General features: G+C 38.9%; 1 protein-coding gene across 4 annotated transcripts in view; it reads right to left on the bottom strand.

The window, feature by feature from the left end:
• atp6v1h (ATPase H+ transporting V1 subunit H) overlaps positions 1-20,525 on the bottom strand; it is a 45,066-nt gene that overhangs the window by 5,893 nt on the left and 18,648 nt on the right. For 3 of the 4 annotated variants that reach the window (XM_017719657.2, XM_017719658.1, XM_017719659.2), the window contains exons 7-13: positions 18,817-18,870; positions 15,586-15,683; positions 14,457-14,649; positions 7,786-7,964; positions 7,359-7,484; positions 6,183-6,284; positions 2,086-2,199 (exon numbers count right to left, since the gene is read on the bottom strand). In XM_017719657.2, the coding sequence (XP_017575146.1) occupies positions 2,086-2,199; positions 6,183-6,284; positions 7,359-7,484; positions 7,786-7,964; positions 14,457-14,649; positions 15,586-15,683; positions 18,817-18,870 (866 nt within the window). The remainder of the gene's footprint in view (positions 1-2,085; positions 2,200-6,182; positions 6,285-7,358; positions 7,485-7,785; positions 7,965-14,456; positions 14,650-15,585; positions 15,684-18,816; positions 18,871-20,525) is intronic. The other variant, XM_017719660.2, reaches the window with a different exon arrangement.

Here is a 20,525-nt window from a genome sequence, read left to right as displayed (position 1 = left end):
ACCACCATGAGTCTTATTTAGCACCAATCCAGCAGCACTCCTCACGCTGGGACTGAATCTCAAATGGCTCCCTGCTCCCTACATAGTGCACTACATAGGAATTTAAAAACTGGATCCTGCATCCCAACAGTGCATACAATAGCTAAGAAATAGTCACTGGGCTCAGCCACATCCATACTCGCTAAATTATGCACCATTTGGCTGTAGTGACTAGAATTTCTAAACTTTCGTAGCTAGCACGTTTGGGATTCAGCCTGGGTTTGACTACTTCTGAGAAACACAGACATTTGAAGCGTGGAGGACCAGAAAAGTCATTCAAGTCACATTTCAGACTTTTATACTGCCGTTTTACAGTTAATTATATCGTAAATACTTTAAGCCTGTCATATTAATGATGGAGTTGTTTAGGTTGTTAATGTTATCCTTTAGTCCATTCGCTAGATGACCAGCCTTGATCTAATTAAGAAAATAAAATGTAAGCCCCTCAGTTTACACAAAAATGTGTTCCTACTTCGTCAGTGCACTCTGTGGTTCATGCGAGCAGTATGTTAGCCTAAGATTATTCATTAACAGCACATGGGCTTTTTTGTGCCGTGGTGCAGAATTCAGTTACTGTCAGGTGGTCATAGGTGTTCATATATTGTGGATTTTACAACAGCCTCAAACACAGCTCAGCCAATCAGATTTATTCATTTCATAAAAATGAGTCATTTGTACTTCACAGTCAGCTTGATTGGAAAATAAATTGATGAAGGGAGGTCTTTGAAATATGCACAGTACTGTATTTGAGTCTGATATTTGGAAAGAAAAAGACCACAAGTAGAAAACTGTTAGGAACCTCAATTAAGACATTACATCTTAAAACTCAAGGTAAATACACAGTTTTGCAAGTGAGATTACATCTTCCTCCCCAACCTCTGAAAAAGCACAAGCAATAACTGTTTTATTGCTCTATCAAATCTTGGTAAATTGAAAAGGACTTCCAAAAATAACTCATGAAAAAAGCAGCAACCTGCTGTGGCAAAAAAGTAGGTTCCCACTGTTTCTTTCAACATCTACTAAAACACCCAACATTTAGTAAAGCAGTGCTCAAATGCAATAATTTACCACTTTTGACCTGCTATTAATATTTGCAAACTGTAACTACTGCGAATATGCAAAGTGAAGATTCCACCTCATTTTAACATTTTTGTGGAAAGATTGGCTTTGCAAACTGATTCATTTTTAGTTTTCCCTTTAACTAGCTGCAGGGATGTAATAATTAATGTTGACGAATATTTTATGTTGCATTTGCTTCGCAGACTTGGATGGGGGGGGGGGGGTTGGATCAGGTTGTGGCAAGCGAGGGAGGTTATTTACGTAATGAGCAGCAATTACAACCATCCACAGTGAGCCAAGACCAGCTAGTTGAAATGACAAGGGGCTTTCAGCCTGTGATCACAGCATTAATGCACATTTCCAAGAGCAACTCATACAGCTTGCATGTTCTCAGTCACTTATGAATAGAAGAGGATGAAAATAATAAAAGAAAAATCAGGTACTCAGTGTTTCATAAGCCCATCTTATATAATCAGTCTAGACACTGAAAAAGGTTTAAATAATAACACTGGAATTATTAAGTCACACCAGAGATCTGACCGTTTCATGAAATGAGTGTCCAAGACATTGACTTCCACATCTACTGCCTCTCTAACTGACTAATTCTCCAGTACCTGTTTTGGCTTTATCTTATTTGAGAAAGATCCTTAAATGTCCAGCCTCATGAGCATTCACTGAAGCACACAACAGTCCCAGCCTTTTGCCATCCTAAGACTTTTTACTTTTTCACGGAACTATTTCAGTGTTTGTGTAGCAGCGATTTAACATAAATTTGCGCTTTTAAAACCACATAAAAAAAAAAAAGAGGTTAGTGGCCTGATTTGCACTTGTGTTACATTTGCAGTACGTTTCCAGACGTTTATATGGGTTTTTATGGGATAAAGCTATAAAAATCAGTTCACTACCATGGCTTGCATTACTGTTTCATCAATTCATCTCTAAATACAGATACAGTGTGAGCTTCTGAGGAGAGAGAGTATAACCTACCAGTTATGCACCATGAGCTTTTGCACTGCCAACAGTGCATTGTAGCGCACCAGTTGATCCTCATGATGCATGTGGTTCATCACCAGCTGCTTCCCACCCAGCTGTTCAATCACCCTGAAAGAGATAAAGAAATGCAAAGAAATAGCTGATGAGACAAAGAGAGAGAAGAAAGAAGGAGAAGAAGAAAAATTTGGAGACAGAGAGGAGTAACAGGGGAAAGAAAGAAAGAAGGAAATGGTCTTGCAGGACCACAGCTGATCTTGTAACGCGAGAAAAAAGGGGTAAAAAAAAGAAAGATGGAGGGGGAGGGAGACAGAGTGAGTGAGAGGAGGGAGATAAGGTAGTAGTTTGGGATTAATGTGGTGTGGGAGATGATGACAGAGTGGTGTGGCCTTTGAACTGAGCTCTGGCAATAATGGGGGGCAACAGCTGCACTCTCTAGCAAAGCTAATCAACAAAATTAAGTGGTCTTTCACAGCAAATCTGCACTTATGCCAAGTTCATGCTGTGGTGATGTCAGTCTCACCAGCTCTCAGTCTGAGCTTAGAATGAGAGGGACCATGAGATAGGCACATAAAAGGTCCCCAACTCTCAATTAGGCCCAACATTTATCTGTTTCAAAGCTAGAGAGTTGCCACACTGTTCATTTAAAGCACTAAATGTCAGGTTGTCTCTGCTTTGTAAATGATCAGCCTGTTCTCTCAAGGGTGTATTACAAACAAAATCAAATCAACTAATTATAGCTGTCCGTTTAAACAGTCACTATGCTGAGCATGAAAGCCCTGCATTAAGATTATGCTGTGCTTCATTTGCTAAAGAAGACCAACAGTGTTCAGCGGACCCATCAGAGAGCATCTCAAACAATGTTCATATGGTGCATTAAGATCAATGCTACCGTGTAAGAAACACTTAATCACTGGGGGGATGATGTATGTGTTTAATTTAAAAAAAATGTAACAAAAAAAAAAAAAAAATAATCAATCATGCTTTTTAGGTGACCAGCTCAGATTTCTTTACAACAAAAAGATTTTTGGAAGATTTTTATTAGCCTATTTTTTGCTGTTTGTACTTGCTCTTCATCCATAGCTCATAATTTTGAGGCTAAATGAGAGCAGACTGTTTTGAATAGGCCTAACACATAGACAAATGTGCATGCACATCATGCAGCTGCAATGCATTGACTTTTTTGGCATTCTAAGAACATGAGAAAGTTTTTTTTTCTGTTCCTCATTCTAAGTAATTTATTTTGCTGTTATTGGCACAAAACATATATTTACAGAGTGTTCGCTGCGAACTTTCCAATGACCAATAAATGTATTTTGCCAACATTCTCTTCTCTCACTGTAAACTGGGCAGTCATAGTCTTGGGTAGTCTTGTGGTTTGTCCCTGCAACCCATCTTTAACAAAATCCCCTACAGGCTCTTTCTCTGTGTTCAAGCCTGAGAAACTTACATAGAGAACTGCTGGACTGAGGGGTGTCAATCACATGCCATCAGAATAGGCCTGAAAAGCATTTTGTAAGCCAGCATTTATTAATTCTGCTTTGTCCCTCCCCCCAATAAAACCTTGCTGGATGTTTAATATAACACTCACAGTAAAGTCAAACAAAGACTTTTAATGTTTCACATTATGTTCACTAAGCAACTACAAAGGTACGCTCATTGGAAACACGCCATTCTACAAAAAACGACAACAGCATGGAGATCCTCTGCCAAATACAAGGACTGAAGGTGTATAATTCCAAAGTGATTCCAAAAGTATGTTTGAAAGTCACTGAAGGGATTTAAGGCACTGCTTCTGCAGTCATTAAGAAATACTGAAGAAACTACTTTTGCTTACACTGCAACCATCACAATGAAGCTCTGACTGGTCAGCCTGACCAGGCCACATTTATGCAATGCAAAGAAATCAAGCTGACTCAGGTTACAGATTTTATACTGAATTGCAGTCTGTCAGTTTCAGACTCAATATGAAAGACAGCATTAATATGCCTGGGTTGGTTTTCAAACCATGATGTGATTTTTTTCTTCTTATTTTTTTTTTACATCTGTGGCGTTAGACTTGTCGTGGTGCCAGGCTTTTATATTATGTAGATCCGACACTGTAACAGATAAGCCATAATTAGAAATAAATACATTTATTTACGTGTCAGGAATGAATACTGTGAGAATTCCAATCCGGGCTCATTACGATTATGCAAAAACAAAAATCAACGAAAACAAAGCAATTTCATCAATGATGTCCTCAGCCTTAAAAGTGGGACACATTGAGAAACATAAGCGTATTAGAAAATAGAGAAGACACAGCACCAGTCTTCACTAGACATAATCAGATTGTAGCAATTCTCCTGGACAACCTCTCATCTCCAGCCGTGGAGATCTGCACAGGCTAAATTGCTCTGGAGTGCTCCAATTATAGGGTTAGTACAAGAGGTGATTCACACCAATGAGCCCCTATAGAGAGCATTTGGCTTCCTGCGAGGATGGGGGGGCGTTTTAAAGAGCACGCTGAGAATGTGCGCTCTGGGTGGTCACCCAACGGGAAATAGAGAGGAGCAGGATTAGAGTCAGGAGAGTCTCTGCTTACTCTGGAGGATAGGAGCAGCATGGAGAGAGAAAGATTACTGTGGTGTCAGACAATTTAACTTAAGAACACGGTGTCAGGGTTTGAAGTAGGGACGTAAAAAAAAGGGAAAAGTGATGGAACCATTTGAAAGGTGTTTGAAATTCATAGGCTGCCCATGTTACACAAACAATCTAAAATATGAAATCAAGCTATAGGTCATCCAGGGTCAGCATGAGAGCTGTGCCACTGTGCTCATCTCTTTGATACCAGTGTGGTGGTGTAAATCTCATTGGCAGTGAATTGAAGTCTAGTTGAAGTAAAGAGCCTTGAGAAGATTCAACCTAGGAGCCCAGTTCTAGTGCTGGGCAAAGTGACGATATCATATTCTTATCCCAATAAATTATTTCATGATAAGCTTACTGTTTGTGTTACTGTTTTATTCCACAATACTGACCAATTGCATTCCACACTTTGTCAAAAAATGGCTTTTAGGAGCATTTCATTTGTTTTTCTAGTTTCAAACTTGAGGTTTTTTTTTTGTGTGTAATATTGCTAATCTGCTAATTGTCAGTGATGGCTGGACAGCTGGGGTTTACAGTAGTTTCAATAACATTTTCATGATATTTCATGATACACTTAACAATATTAACGTCCTATACTGCTTCATTTAGCCAATTAGTATTTGCATTGGTCAGAGTCATTCAGAGAGGGCGCTGGTCGGAGTCATTCATAGTAGATAATGGCTGGACTTTGAATGCATATCAAATGCCAAGAAACTTACAGCTTTTGGTTTTGACCTGGTCTGGCTTTCATTTGTAATCTTGACAATCTTGACTAGGGTGTTTCATTATAAAGAGAGCTTAATTAGCCCTCTTTACAGATTTAGTGCATTATAACATGTGAAACGTTGAATAAATATCATGATGTATTCATAGATCAAGGATTTTTAATATATTCATAGATTATGATAGCATTTTTACAAGTGGCACCATTGGTTCTTTTGTCTGTTCCAACTTATCAAACTTTATCCATGTATCTTAAAAATATCTTGTATCATGATGGTGTTTTTCATATCTCCACCCTTAGGTGAAAATGGATACATCAGAAATATGAGGCTCCTAAGCAGTGAAGCTGTCTAAGCTTTCATCCAATTGTCAAGAGACCTGCGAGTTTGAATCCTGCTGATGCCTGGAGTTGAAAAGAACAGAACAGGCCCTGCTTAATTAGCTGTGAAGCTGCACAGGGTATGAAACATTGAATACAAAACAACAAAAAAAAAAAAAAAAATCACTGTACACCGTTTGCAAAAATCATTTTTACATGGCACTGGTGCATTTATGAAAAAACTGTCTTCCACAAGTACCATGTTTTTGCCATACTGCCTACCCCTCCTCCATTCTAAACAAACGCCCTAGAATCATACAGGGCAGGTGCACTGTCACACAGATGGAAAGATGAGCAGGAGAAAGCAAGTTAGAAAAGATTTATAGGGGCAAAGCTGAGGTGCAAGGGGGGAGATTAACAGGCTTACCTTTTGCCACGAGGGTAATGTCGCACATACTCTCCCACATCATGGGCAGCCACAGCAATAACCTGAGGATCATCAGACACCTCCAGCAGCCTGGTCAGGATCCTGTAGTATAAATACAAACATCTCTGCAAGCAAGATCAAAATCAGGCCCCCGGGACATTGCTTAATGTGCACCAAGCACCACACAGCCGCTTACACAGAGCAAATACGAAAAAGACAGGCAAAACGAGTGGAACAATGTTGTGCAGTCTATATCAAGCAGGGAAAAATACAGAGAGAAACGTTAGCTCACTGGAAAGATGAAATACTAAGGGAATTGGCAAAGGATTTGTGCCTTAAAATGGCCCTTGATCAAAGCAGTAAGAGAACAAGAGCAAGTCATTTCAGATATTGCACATGACACATAAACATGGCTATTTCAGCTGCTGCTCGCATTTGAGCTGAGCTCAGTAACAACAGGGTACGAATGAAACAGGGCAGCTATCACAAGGAGGACTGGAAATTATAACATTTCAGCAAAAATCATATAATAGCTGAAAAATGGGGGTAGAGAGAGAGAAAGCACGAGCAAGAGAAAGAAAGAGATCTATTCAACATTTAGACATTTAGAAAATGAACTACACAAAGCAGAAGGATGAAAGGCAAGAGGTACTGAGCCAAAACATAAACTGCAGCTGCCTAAAAGAAAGCCAGTGCTGATTATGTACAGCGGCATGATGAGAGAAACGAGATGAGGAGACTGAGTCTTAAAAACTGAATGTCAAAAGCCCTAGCAAGAACCCTGATTAAAATACTGAAAGAAACTTATGGAAATTAAGATTTTCTGCTCAATTCCAAGCAAAGCTAGTGTAACCTTCAACCTTGAGGAAAAAGAAAGACTGCCCAACAGACAAAACTCAAAACTGTCAACATCCATCCATGAACAGGTTCTTCAGCAGATTTTTGTCCATTACATCACCGCATACTTAACTGCCTCTCGCTTTCATTCTGAAAGCCCACATCAATAAAACCACTCAATCCTCTTGAATTCACACACACATTAGATCCATCACAGCATAAATGTACTTTTAGCACTCATACGCAAACTCATTAACATCAACAATATTACTGTCAATGGATGTTAATTGTCAATGGAACAATGTCAATAACAAATGAACTCATTTATCTGCCACTCACTTGAGCAGTTCGTAGTTTTTCTCGTTCAGGCGGACAGCGTTCTCTCTCCAGAACTTCTCAGACTTGTGCACCGGACTCCACTCCAGCCGGCCAGACTTCAGCTCCGAGCTGTACTCATCAAAAGAGCTGAGAAATGGAGGACAGATGAAAGAAAAGTATGAACCATGGAAAATGGAGCCGAGTGGCAAGCAGGTGCTTTTCATGGTCTGAGGCAACAATTTCACAAATGTAATTATCATCCCTTTATGACAGAGCGCTAACAGGATTGCATGATTTTTTAAGTCCTGCTTTTATCAGTAGAGCAAACATTCAGCTTTCAGGTACACACGTCACCTTGCAGCTGCGTCGCTTTGCAAAATGTATTTAAATATAAACAAAACTGATTGCAACTTCAATAATTGAAATATTTTTTGGAAAAGAATAGCACCTGAGGTCCTGGACACTTTCTCCCAGTCTCTCCAGCAGGAATTTGATGTCATCTGTAATGTCTTCATCATCATATTTTTGCTGGTCCAGATTCTCCAGCTGTTTCAGGACTTTACACTGGATCATGGCCAAAGCATATTCCTGACGAGTCTCCCTCTCTGCAGACTTCTCCAGCAGGTTCTAGACACAATTAAGAGAGAACATACATGTCATTTCTGTGGTATCAAATGTGCTACATCAAAAAAAAAAAAACAGGGAACAAAAAAGACCCAAAGAGACAGGAGTGACCAATTTTAAAAAGAACAAATGAATCACTACCTGGAAGGGAACAAACAGACCTTAAAATAGACATAAAAACACTTCAGATGCTTTTCATCTGGACTAAAATGGAATCAGAGTATGATGACTGGACTTTCTGAAAGAGGAAATGGTCCATGGCAACCATGGCTACCCAAAAAATTCACCTAAAGCTAGTGTTTTCAATGGCATTCAGTTATTTGTAGGGTTTGAAAAACACTCTTTCCATTAAACACACCGTTAAAAGTCAAACCGCTAAAAGTTAAACCGTTAAAAGTTCTCAACCATTAAGGCAAGCTAAACCTGTGTTTTCTTCCTAAATAGGTTAACCTTATGTATATACACAAAGTATGTGCAGTGAAAAACTTTCCAATACCCATTAAATGATAGATTTTGTCAACATTCTCCGCTCTCGATGTAAACTGGGCAGTCCTAATCTTGCATAGTGCAGCTTAAACTTTTAATGTAAGTTAGTTTGAAAAGATTTTGGACCATTTCTGTTGCTTGTCTTTAGTAAAGAGCAGCTCCCTTCTCCAAATAATGTAATAAAATAAATATTTCCTCTGTTATTATTGGTTCTCCAACACAGTCCTCACACAAGGACCACTCTGAGTCATCACTGCTCATTGCCTCCTGAATGTACACATAAATATAATAAATAAATCAATAAGAATTAGTTTTTCTATTGATGAAAGACAAAAGCCACCACTTTCTCTCTGGCTTTGTGCCATACCTGTGCGTGTAAGTCTTTGCAAGTGTCACCAACACATCCCTCTCTTCTGCATAAGTCCTTTTTATGCCACAGCATGCAGCTTATTAGAGGTTGAATCAAAGCCTGTCATCTCACCTTACTTCAGTTCTCAATTTAGCATTGCATTTAGCTGAAGTTCTGTGTGGCAGATTAATATGCCAACCGTGTACAGCGCCGTACTCACCAAAATAAATTACTGCCGTAATTCAAAGGGACAGCTTCCACTCTATCAGCTGATATGAATTCTTCCTTTGAGCTCTCCCCTTCCTTTTCTCCGCACTCGAAAGTCCCTGCTGCCCTTCACACACGTATCAGTAACACATCCTGACTTCACAAAGGAAGACAGGCCTTTCAATAACTCTATCTTAATTGGTCATTTGTGTCAGAGGCTTTATTGTATTATAACACAATACAGTTAATCAACAGCTGCCCTGGAGCAGGCAGATGAGCTGCCTAATAATTGCCTTACAACATTTCACTGTGCTAGCCTGCACGTCTGCGGTTCCTCATCATCAGTTTCAGCATAATTGCCTTCAGTATTGCAATATAATTGCAATATTACATACAATTCAAATGTTTACCTGGAGATAAAGATAGTGATCTGAATGGAAATTTGGTGAGATCTTAAAGACAGTAGGATTCGTATTCACTACTGGATAATGTTGACATGGCCAAATGACCAAACACACAAAAAATGGATGTTCTTGCTAGCTCAGTTATGCTTTCTATGTTCTAATGCTTTCTATGTTCTAAGCTTTTGTGTGTTAGCTTTCTCGTGGTGAATTCTGAAATTTGAACTGAGCAAGAGACTGTGGTGAGTACAATGCACTAAACAAGACTCAGGGATTGGAGACCTCTCTGGTGATAATGTGAAAATTGCACACAACATGCATAAGAACATTTTGTAACAAGGATCGTGCTTGGACCCCTTCCCTGAGCGGATGAATCTGATGATTCAGAGCGTACTAAAGGAATATTTAAAGAGAACGTGAAGGATGTAAGAAAATGATCTACTATTATCATCTCAATCGATATAATGTCGATTTTGCATTTGAGATCTGAATAATGAGCCAGACCTTCTTTACAAGTCTGTGCATGATATTAATATCTAAAGACACGAGACATGGTCCAAAAAAATGCCTGTGAAATCCGATCTGACACCTTTCATTTTTAAAATACTATTTCAAGCTTTATAGGGTGACTCACAGAAGTGCATGTACAACATATTTTACAGCATCTTTTCCAACTAACTTTAAGCTGCTACTTTCAATTTTAACAACCACAGAATCTTACATAGTGCATGAAAAGGTAGTGCAGTGTAAGAAGGTTTTTGCTTTTCCTTTTAAGCAATAATTCTGAGTTGTAGGTTTTTGCTCTGACTGTGATGGTCATTGATATGTTCTGACGGACTGACTCACTATTGTGCCTCATTCAAAAAGCATCCAATCAGAGATGTATAGAACAAACTGTGTAGATGTCTAGATCCATTAGAAAGCAACAGGAATACATTTGTTTCCCACCAGACAGGAAGGGCCCAACAATTGTTCCTTTTCTTTTACTGCAATAACAGATTGTTTGCCATAAAAACACTGCTTATGACTTTGATGTAAACAGGTGAGGATAAACTACTGTAGACCTGTAGCAGGTTATATATAAAAGTGTCTTGTGATATCACAATTAAATTTTAGCAACTTAGGCTGTCACTGCCATTATTTCTTTGTCTTTTATGTCTTTTATTTATCTAGTGTTTTATTGTATATTTGGGTTTTTGATCTGCTCTGTGTGTGTTAAGCCTCTGAAAGTTACATTAAAATAGCCCTTACCATTGTAATTGAGGTCTTATTCATCCTGTCATAGAAGCACAAGTTCATTGAGGAACATATCAGTCTCCTCTACTGTAATCATTTTTTTTCCATTTGGATATCAAATGAATCTGAGCGCTGTATAAAATGAGAAGGTGTCAGGAAAAGAGAAAATGAATAATCAAACTACACAGATGACAATAACAGCAATAAAGTTTGTTGTCATGACTCAGAAAACTGACAAAAACTACAAACCTTCTCCAAGTTAGTTAAGAGGATCACTTTTTCAGACATCCAATAAATCTTCTCTTTTTGTTTCTTGTCCACTGACCAGGTGAAATTAAGCATTTAAGTCGGTCACTGCCATTAATAGTGAAAGGGTGGAGCAGGAAATGATTCATAAGAGCACTATTAGTAATGTGCACCATAAACAATAAGGAGATAATGGAGCACATTGTAATGTCATAATGAAGGATATGACAAAACTGAGTATTTTTAGACTGTCTAAATGATATAAGGTGATATAAAAAGTGTTAATGGTGGACCAGGTGAAATTAAGCACTTAAAATGGTAGTATTTGAGCGTTATCTGTATTCTGATTGGCTGCTTCATAGCACTTGGTTCACAAAGTTGAGAAGCTTGCAACCGAGTATCAAACTGCAGGATGCTTTTTGTTATTCCACGCAACTACAATTTAGTTTCATGTTGGTTTCAAGCAACTGAAGTTGCATGCAAGTTTCACCATGTAAAGTTAGCCTTGATTTACATAAATGACTGTTAGAACTTGAGAGTGAACGGTACATTTTAAACGTTTAACAATGTTTACTTATTAAATGTGAAAAAAAATTTAAATCTTCTTATTTTTTTCTTTCTTTTCAAAAAAAGCAAATGCAAGTTTGGTTTTCCATGACATGACCGTTCCCTGAAATGAACTTTTAATACAGGAACTGCTCAAGTACAACAAGACAACTTTAAAAAATTTCATTTAAAGCACTGTAATGGCAGCTTTTGAATTGTGAGAACAGTGTGCACTCATGCTCCCTTTTCCCTGTGGTATTCTTGCATTCTTGCATAATGTTCTCATTTGTAAGTGAAGAGCACATTACTTAACACTACAGCCAAAGCCTCGCATGTATTTTATTCCTGTCAATGATCCTGAGCAGTGCTTTTGGTTTTTTTTTTCCTTTTCCACTCTTTTTCTGCAGGCAGAACATGTGGAGGGAGCACGTTTCTATGAAATACTACTGAAATATTTTCAGGTATTTGTATATATTAAAACTAAAGCAGACAACAATATCATTTTGGGTCAAGGTACAAAATGAAAGCCTTGTAATTATGAGCAAGGACAAAGAATGAACCTCTGACTAGGACAAGTTAATAAGATCTGCAGCAGGTGAAATGAAATGCAGCACTCTAATTCAATATGGCCAGAGACATGGACAACAAATTCATTACAAAACACTCATGCCCACAACAGTACCCCGCTTTCAGAGCTAAATTAAACACTAAGTGTAGTGGGCGCCATGCGAGAGTAAGTTGGAATGAATCACAGAGTGACAATAACAAGTATTTCTGTTCCTGTACCTGTAATGTGTTTCAGTGCAGATGCACCTCTCCCAAGATGGTGCTTGATAATGGGAAAATAAATGCCTTGGGAGCAAAATCTGATTACCGGCAAGCCTATATGGTAATGCAAGTGACAAACATGTATAATAGAGGGTGCACAGGGTACAAGAGAGAGTGCCTCTAGTCTGTCACTGCCATTAATAGTGAAAAGGTGGAGCAGGCAGAATAACAGGAGGAAATGATTCATAAGAGCACTATTAGTAATGTGCACCATAAACAATGAGGAGATAATGGAGCACGCTGTAATTTATAATGAAGGCTCTGACAAATAATCTTTTTAGACTGATATAAGATAAGAAAAGTGTTAATGGTGGTCCTCACAGATGGAAGTGAGACAAAGGCAGAAAACAACCAAAAGCCTAGGACACAAAAAAACAAAAAGTATAGTAAAAAAAATAATTCAATCTCTACTACAATTCCCTCTTGACAGACTTGGCATCATAATTCAGTGCATAATTGATTCTGAATGTCTAAATCACACTATAAATGGATTATTCTACCAAACTGGTACAAAGTCAGAGTTGAAAACACATTTTCGTCTTTTAAATGACTTGGACTTAAGAATAAAATCTATTTGCTTTAAATGACCCTATTTATATTGTTCATTCTATTAAAACATAATTTTGCCTCTTTTAAAACATTCATAACACAACTGAAACTTTACCAAATGAGCAGAACTCAAAACCGCTGGCCTGTACAAGGTTAGCACATAGAATCATCATATTTATGTTATATTTTATTATTTCAATCCAATTAATTTGTTGTCAAATTCAGCAAATATCTCCTCACAGGTCCATAGCTTTCTGTTCTGTGAGCACGGCAGAAAAAATCCTGGTGATTGCCTCTGTGAAAGGGGAAACAAATCGGTTTGGGACAAGGTAGACAACACTGTTCTAGCCAATCAGCAACAAGGGGGCGTTCTTAGATCAGGCAAAGACGTTACAGTGGTGGAGAGACCTCTGGAAGTTGATGGCTAGGCGTTTCAACGGTGGAGCAACCTTCAAAAGTTCACAAGCTTGAAGTTGGCTTCCTATTTGCATTTTCCGGTTCCACCTCAAACCATGCAGCAGCACCATTCCATCACCTGGAAGTAACTGCTGCGCCTTCTAAGGTAGAACAGGCAAATTCGAACAAGAAGCTGAGGTGCCAGACTGTGCAAAATTTGCAAAGGCTTTTACTGCCACGAAGATCTAAAAAAAACAAGTTTGCTAGCCTAATGTTGTTTGTATTGGAAATGTCTCTCCCTGAATCTGGGGAGCAGAGCCTCTGAGGGAGCACTGAAGGAAGGGCTGTATTTATTTTTTTTGGTGAGTTCAAATATCAACAACTGCTCTCCAGAATCAGAAACTCCACCTTTAAAACATAAAAATATCGACTTCATTGCAGAAAATATGACAATTCATAATGTTACACCCTGATTTTCACACACTTACTTCTCAACAGTAGGATCTAAATCACCAAGTGAGCAGTAAAGAATTGCTGGTTAATTGCACCTACCCGAGTAGATCAATTTTATGTGTGAGTCTGTTGAGTATTTAAAGAGAACTCAAGGACACTGCTGAGGATGTAAGTGAGGCTATTATTGTCAACATATCTCAGTATAATGCTGGTTATGCATTTGAGACCTGAACATCAAGCCAGGCCTTCTCATACAGCCTGTGTGTGTGACATTCATACATACAGATGAGTGACTAAATTTTAAGTCAGTATTTGAGGCTTTACAGACAAAAGACTTTACAGACAAAACTAATTTTATCTTTATCAAATAATAGCACAGTTAAGTAAAAACTGCATTTGTAGTTTACTGTCATCATTAATTTGGCCATTAAGTTATAATTAATCTACTACGAAAAAGAAAACTGTGAATCAAACCACTTTAGTCTAGTCCCTTGTCTGAGGTCATTTCCCATGATCTTAAATTGTACCAAACCTGAGACATGACACTGTTTTTCCTGAGACCTAAAGCTGTTTTGTCTGACGTCTTAAATCTGACACTGTGGTTTAGGGATGCCCTAAAACATACATGGTAACATATGAGAAACAGAAAACAATTGCCCCATCCCCAGGCCTATCCTGCAGGGTCATCCAACCAGCACAGTTCAACAGTACAATAAATGTGGTATAAACATAAATAAAAAAGAAACAACATTTTTCAGCATCTGGGAAGTTTAACAGTATGTCACATGATCTGCTTACCCTGAAAGCAGCGAGGATGATGCGGGTGACCTTCTCTTTGACAGACTCCTGGAGGATGTCGGAGAGGGCGGGCACTACATTGTAGCGACGCAGCTGTTCACAGAGCTGCGGGCTAAAGGCCAGGAGCCACACGCAGAAGATCATCTGGTACTGCAGCTGGAAGCCGCACTTGTTACTCAGCACAGCCGTAATGCTAGAGGAAACACGGCGCAAACACTCAGGACTGACATTCTTCATCTGCAAGTGCACCTGCAGACTTCAGCATGGTTACATGGCTTAATTGAACGCTTTCACACTTTGTCAAGTGCTCTGAGGCAGCTGAACTTGACACGTGGTTGGTAATCTGAGAAAATGTTCAAACAAAATTCACACTAGACGATTTGTTTGCAGCCTTCACGTTTCTAAACAGAAGGCGCTCATTCATGATAGAGTAGAAGAAGCCTCTGAAAATACACTATTAATTGTGGAAGAAAAATGGGATAAACTTAATAAATATGTGAATTTTCAGCTGGTTGCCATATGTGTACGCTTAATAATCATTAACAATACGGGAGTTTAATATGACCTACCTTTTGCAACTGGTACAACCTTTGTTTTTCACTTCTTTTTTTTTTGTAACTGTGGGACTATATAGTGCCGTGGAACAAACCGAATCAGCATTTAACTTTTAACATTTACAGTTTTACATGTGAGAAATGTGAGATGTGTGACACATCAGTGACCCTGTTCTAAAGCAGCGCAGCACTTCTCGTCCGCTGTGTGGTAGACTTTAACCAGCTTCAGTAGCCTTCTACGTTTCCTTCACAGACGTAAGCAGATAGGCTGCAGAAACTACACTACCTTGGTGAGGAGTAGAGTTCAAACATCTCATAGTTTTTCAACATTACAGACAAGCTATTTTGCAAATGAAAACACCTAATTTACTAGTTATGTTTTTACAGTGTCCAAAACTTTAACAATTCTGACTCATCCTTAATATCCACATACTTCAGTGTAAATAGTCTGCAGAGCCAGGACAACACAGTAGTGCTATATTTTTACACAGATATGGTCTAACTAAAGCTCCCTTTAGGGCTTTTTTTTAGGGTTTTTACACATCTTTGAAATAATTATAAGAAACGATTCTTACCAGTTCACTCCATCAGCCTCAACCCAGGCGAACCTGTATTCATTCACTCTCAGCATCAGCTGCAGGCAACCAGCCACACACTGAACATACTGGGAGCTCTGTGAGGGGAAAGCACACACTCACAAACAAACAAACAAACAAACAAACAAACAAACAAACAAACACACACAAATTTGCATGCACACATAGACAGGACAACACAATCAGAAAATGAGCAACAGTACCATCCAAACAAGCAAGGCAAAAGTGTATGTGATAAGCCCATCCTGTGGAGGAGCTGGCAAAGAAAAGGCAATGAAACAAGGCTGCCCCAGTAACACATAAAACCACTCAATTATTTTGCATTCACTTGTCTGCACGTGCAACAACTTTGGACTCTGAGAAATATCTCTAAGAACATGCGGCTTCAAAGAGACGGACAGTGCCACAATGCAGAAGAAGAGACAAAGCAGTGGCACCTACAACCTGGACAGAGAGAGGTTAGCAGTAGGGCTGCAACTCACGATTACTTCTAGATTTGGTTAATTTGTCAACTATTACACACAAAAACTTAAGAATGTGGTGTCAAGTAACTGTGATGCCACAAGAATCTTCATTCGAAGCTTCACCTTATTCTAGTTGAAAGGTAACATCAAAGTGGATGCTTAAAAAATAAATAGATAAATACTGCTGTTAAGAAGTAACAACAACTTTACCAGCTTACTTTATGGTGTTGTTGATAGGAACCAGGGGACATAATGGCTCCAATGCAAACACAGCCACTGTATTACTACCCAAAATTATCAGTAAACATGAACTGCACGTCAAAATAGTTGTAGCTTTCCACCATAAATGCATTTTTTTAAAAAATATGCTTAAGATCAAAGGCTATTATCAAAACTATTGTGAAACAATGTTTCAGGCATCATGCAGCATATTTGTAACCATTTCACTTTTTGAGGCATTAAACTCTTCAGACATCTGGTTCCTACCATCAACACTGTAAACAGTTCTGCATTGGAAAGTTTCTTGTGAATGGTGCATTTCACACCAAACCTAAATGAATGTCTTATGAATGACTTTATTTTTCCATTAAAGTAATCGATGTTTTTATTGCAGCCCTAGTTAGATTTAATTAATTACTATTACAGAGAGAGAGAAAAAGAGAGAACATGAGAGAGAGAGAGAGAGAGAACGAACATGAGAGAGAGAGAAAAAGAGAGAACATGAGAGAGAGAGAGAGAAAAAGAGAACATGAGAGAGAGAGAGAAAAAGAGAACATGAGAGAGAGAGAGAGAACATGAGAGAGAGAGAGAAAAAGAGAGAACGAGAGAAAAAGAGAGAGAACATGAGAGAGAGAAAAAGAGAGAACATGAGAGAGAGAGAGAGAGAGAGAACATGAGAGAGAGAGAGAGAGAGAACATGAGAGAGAGAGAGAGAGAACATGAGAGAGAGAGAGAGAGAGAACATGAGAGAGAGAGAGAGAGAACATGAGAGAGAGAGAGAAAAAGAGAGAGAACATGAGAGAGAAAAAGAGAGAGAACATGAGAGAGAAAAAGAGAGAACATGAGAGAGAGAGAGAGAACATGAGAGAGAGAGAGAGAACATGAGAGAGAGAGAAAAAGAGAGAACATGAGAGAGAGAGAAAAAGAGAGAACGAGAGAAAAAGAGAGAGAACATGAGAGAAAGAGAGAGAGAGAACATGAGAGAGAGAGAGAGAGAGAGAACATGAGAGAGAGAGAGAGAGAACATGAGAGAGAGAGAGAGAGAGAGAACATGAGAGAGAGAGAGAGAGAACATGAGAGAGAGAGAGAGAGAACATGAGAGAGAGAGAGAGAGAGAACATGAGAGAGAGAGAGAGAGAACATGAGAGAGAGAGAGAAAAAGAGAGAACGAGAGAAAAAGAGAGAGAACATGAGAGAGAGAAAAAGAGAGAACATGAGAGAGAGAGAGAGAGAGAGAACATGAGAGAGAGAGAGAGAGAGAACATGAGAGAGAGAGAGAGAGAGAGAGAACATGAGAGAGAGAGAGAGAGAACATGAGAGAGAGAGAGAGAGAGAACATGAGAGAGAGAGAGAGAGAACATGAGAGAGAGAGAGAAAAAGAGAGAGAACATGAGAGAGAAAAAGAGAGAGAACATGAGAGAGAAAAAGAGAGAACATGAGAGAGAGAGAGAGAACATGAGAGAGAGAGAGAGAACATGAGAGAGAGAGAGAGAACATGAGAGAGAGAGAGAGAACATGAGAGAACATGAGAGAGAGAGAAAAAGAGAGAACGAGAGAAAAAGAGAGAGAACATGAGAGAAAGAGAGAGAGAGAGAGAGAGAGAGAGAGAGAGAGAGAGAGAACATGAGAGAGAGAGAAAAAGAGAACATGAGAGAGACAGAGAAAAAGATAGAACATGAGAGAGACAGAGAAAAAAAGAGAGAACATGAGAGAGAGAGAGAGAGAAAAAGAGAGAACATGAGAGAGAGAGAAAAAGAGAGAACATGAGAGAGAGAGAGAGAGAGAGAGAAAAAGAGAGAACATGAGAGAGAGAGAGAAAAAGAGAGAACATGAGAGAAAAAGAGAGCGCATGAGAGAGAAAGAGAGAGCGCATGAGAGAGAAAGAGAGAGCGCATGAGAGAGAAAGAGAGAGCGCATGAGAGAGAGAGCACACGAGAAACAGTGAGAAAGAGAGAGAAATTATGTTGCAGATCAGCATGAAGGAAATATGCACAGAAGCAGAGTGCTCAAGGAAAAAGAAGAGTTTGTGAAGAACAGCAAAGTAGTGGCTTGATTTACTGAGTGGAAATTGAATTAAAGTGTGCATCTGTTTGCATCATCCCAGCAGATTCCAAATGACAAGAGAAATGGGGCAAAAAAAAAAAAAAAAAAAAAAAAGGCTGCTTCTAGTCTATGAGAAACAAGCAGAAGACAGTGAACATGAACACAATCTTCCCTTGCTCTTTAAATCTACAGAGACACCGCATCTAGCTCAAGAAAAAAAAAGAAGTGATTTAACTGGAAGCAAAAGAAAGCCATATCTCTGGTATAAAAAGCACTGCCTGGGCTCAGATGGGCACAGATCAGAGAGACGGAGTAGCTGGGGAGCAGAGCGGAGCTTTAGTAGTTATAGAGGAGGGAAAAAAAGAGCACAGGTGAATGCGAGAGATATGCAGCAGAGGTCAGTTAATGCCGCGCTGGACAGAGATGCCCTTCTGAAAGCTGGCCAAAGGCCTGGGCGCACAGCTCTCTGCGGCAGCATACTCACTTCACTGGGAGAGATGGTTCCTGTTCCTGTCTCTGCACCTGTACCATGTAGTTTCTAACAAAAAGATACAAAAAGAAGAGTATGTCCTGCTTATTCACTGGCTCACTACAGTTAATCAACAGAAGAGTAAGTGACGCAGTATGATTTCAGAGTGGGGACAAACAAATAAATAAACAAATCAATTCCACAAAATGGAAAAAGAGGCATTGAACTGATGGCCTGTGTTGCACAGCATGTTACCGGTGCTGTTTCCCATGGGAAGTGATAGTTAACATCAGGGCTCAGAAACATATACGCTCAGCAGAATGCATATTTAAATTTTTCTAATCCCAACATGGTGTTGTTTCCATTCCTTTTACACAGACTGTATGTAGGCCTAATATAATAAAACAGTAGGTCTGGAACCAGCAGTTTGATAAGGACTAGGGGTGTGGCAATATGCACATTAATATCTGTTTTTTTTCTATATGGGTGTGGGGGGGGTGGGTCATGAGATGATATGCACCGTCAATCAAGTACAATTAAATTTCATTCTATAAAACGTGTGATAAAGAAAATGCCTTCTATAGTTCTCTCTCACACACAGTCCACTATATTCCTAAAAACGAACAATGAACAAAAAAACTGCAAAGATGCAAACACGCCCATTTTATTACTGACCAGGATGGCCAATGAACATGACAAACTACACGTCTTCTGCGTTCTGTTGATAATGTCAAAATAGTTGAACCTCTCCGCCATGAATCCACGTTTAAAAAATATGTTCTTAACACAAATCAGCCAACATTTGTGCTAATACCTCAAATATGCTAACTCATTTGCGAAGACATTATGCCAACGGGTCAGTAACCGGAGTACCTGCCGCTACATTTAAGATGGAAAAAAAGTCTGAATAAGAAGCTGGTGAATAGGAACAGCCTTACAGTCAACATTTTTGGTTCACTTATGTACATATTGAACTTATGTTTATAGACTTTAAGTATGTCTTCTAGGAAAATACAAAAAAATAATAACATTTGAAGTTGAATTTTTTCTAATTCTGTATCAAAAATGCATCATATCATGATACAAAAATAAAAATATGTTTTGCTCCATAAACTTCGCATATGATTACGCCTTAATTAAGACGTCTACAAACACAGGCTATGGAATTTCGAATCCGTAAACTGTTCCATTTACAGTTGCATGCAAAAGACTGAACACCTCAGTTAGATTACTAATTACTAATAACTAAAATGTTTTGTTGATTATGAATGACAATTGAACAATTACATTTATTGGCTGAGCTTAACATATTAAAAAAAAAAAAAAATTAAAATTAAAATGTGCCATTACTTTTGCACAGGCCACATTTTACGTTGTAAATGTTTGGACATGATAGCTGGCTAAATGTCTTTTTTTTCCTTTTTTTTTTTTAATTTTTAAAGTGACCCTTATTAGTCCCACAACGGGAAAATCTGACCTCTGCATTTAACCCGTCCATGAAGTGAAACGCAACATGCACACTAGTGAGCGCACACACACACACACACACACACACACACACACACACACACACACACACACACACACACTAGGGGGCAGTGAGTACATTTGCCCGGAGCAGTGGGCAGCCCTATCCACAGCACACAGGGAGCAGTTGGGGGTTAGATGCCTTGTCCAAGGACGCATCAGTTATTATTACAAATCCGTTATTAATTAGTAACAGA

Source organism: Pygocentrus nattereri, chromosome 2 (genome assembly GCF_015220715.1).
Source record: "Pygocentrus nattereri isolate fPygNat1 chromosome 2, fPygNat1.pri, whole genome shotgun sequence".
In the NCBI taxonomy this organism is placed as follows: domain Eukaryota; kingdom Metazoa; phylum Chordata; class Actinopteri; order Characiformes; family Serrasalmidae; genus Pygocentrus; species Pygocentrus nattereri.
This window is presented reverse-complemented; position numbering and strand designations above follow the sequence as displayed.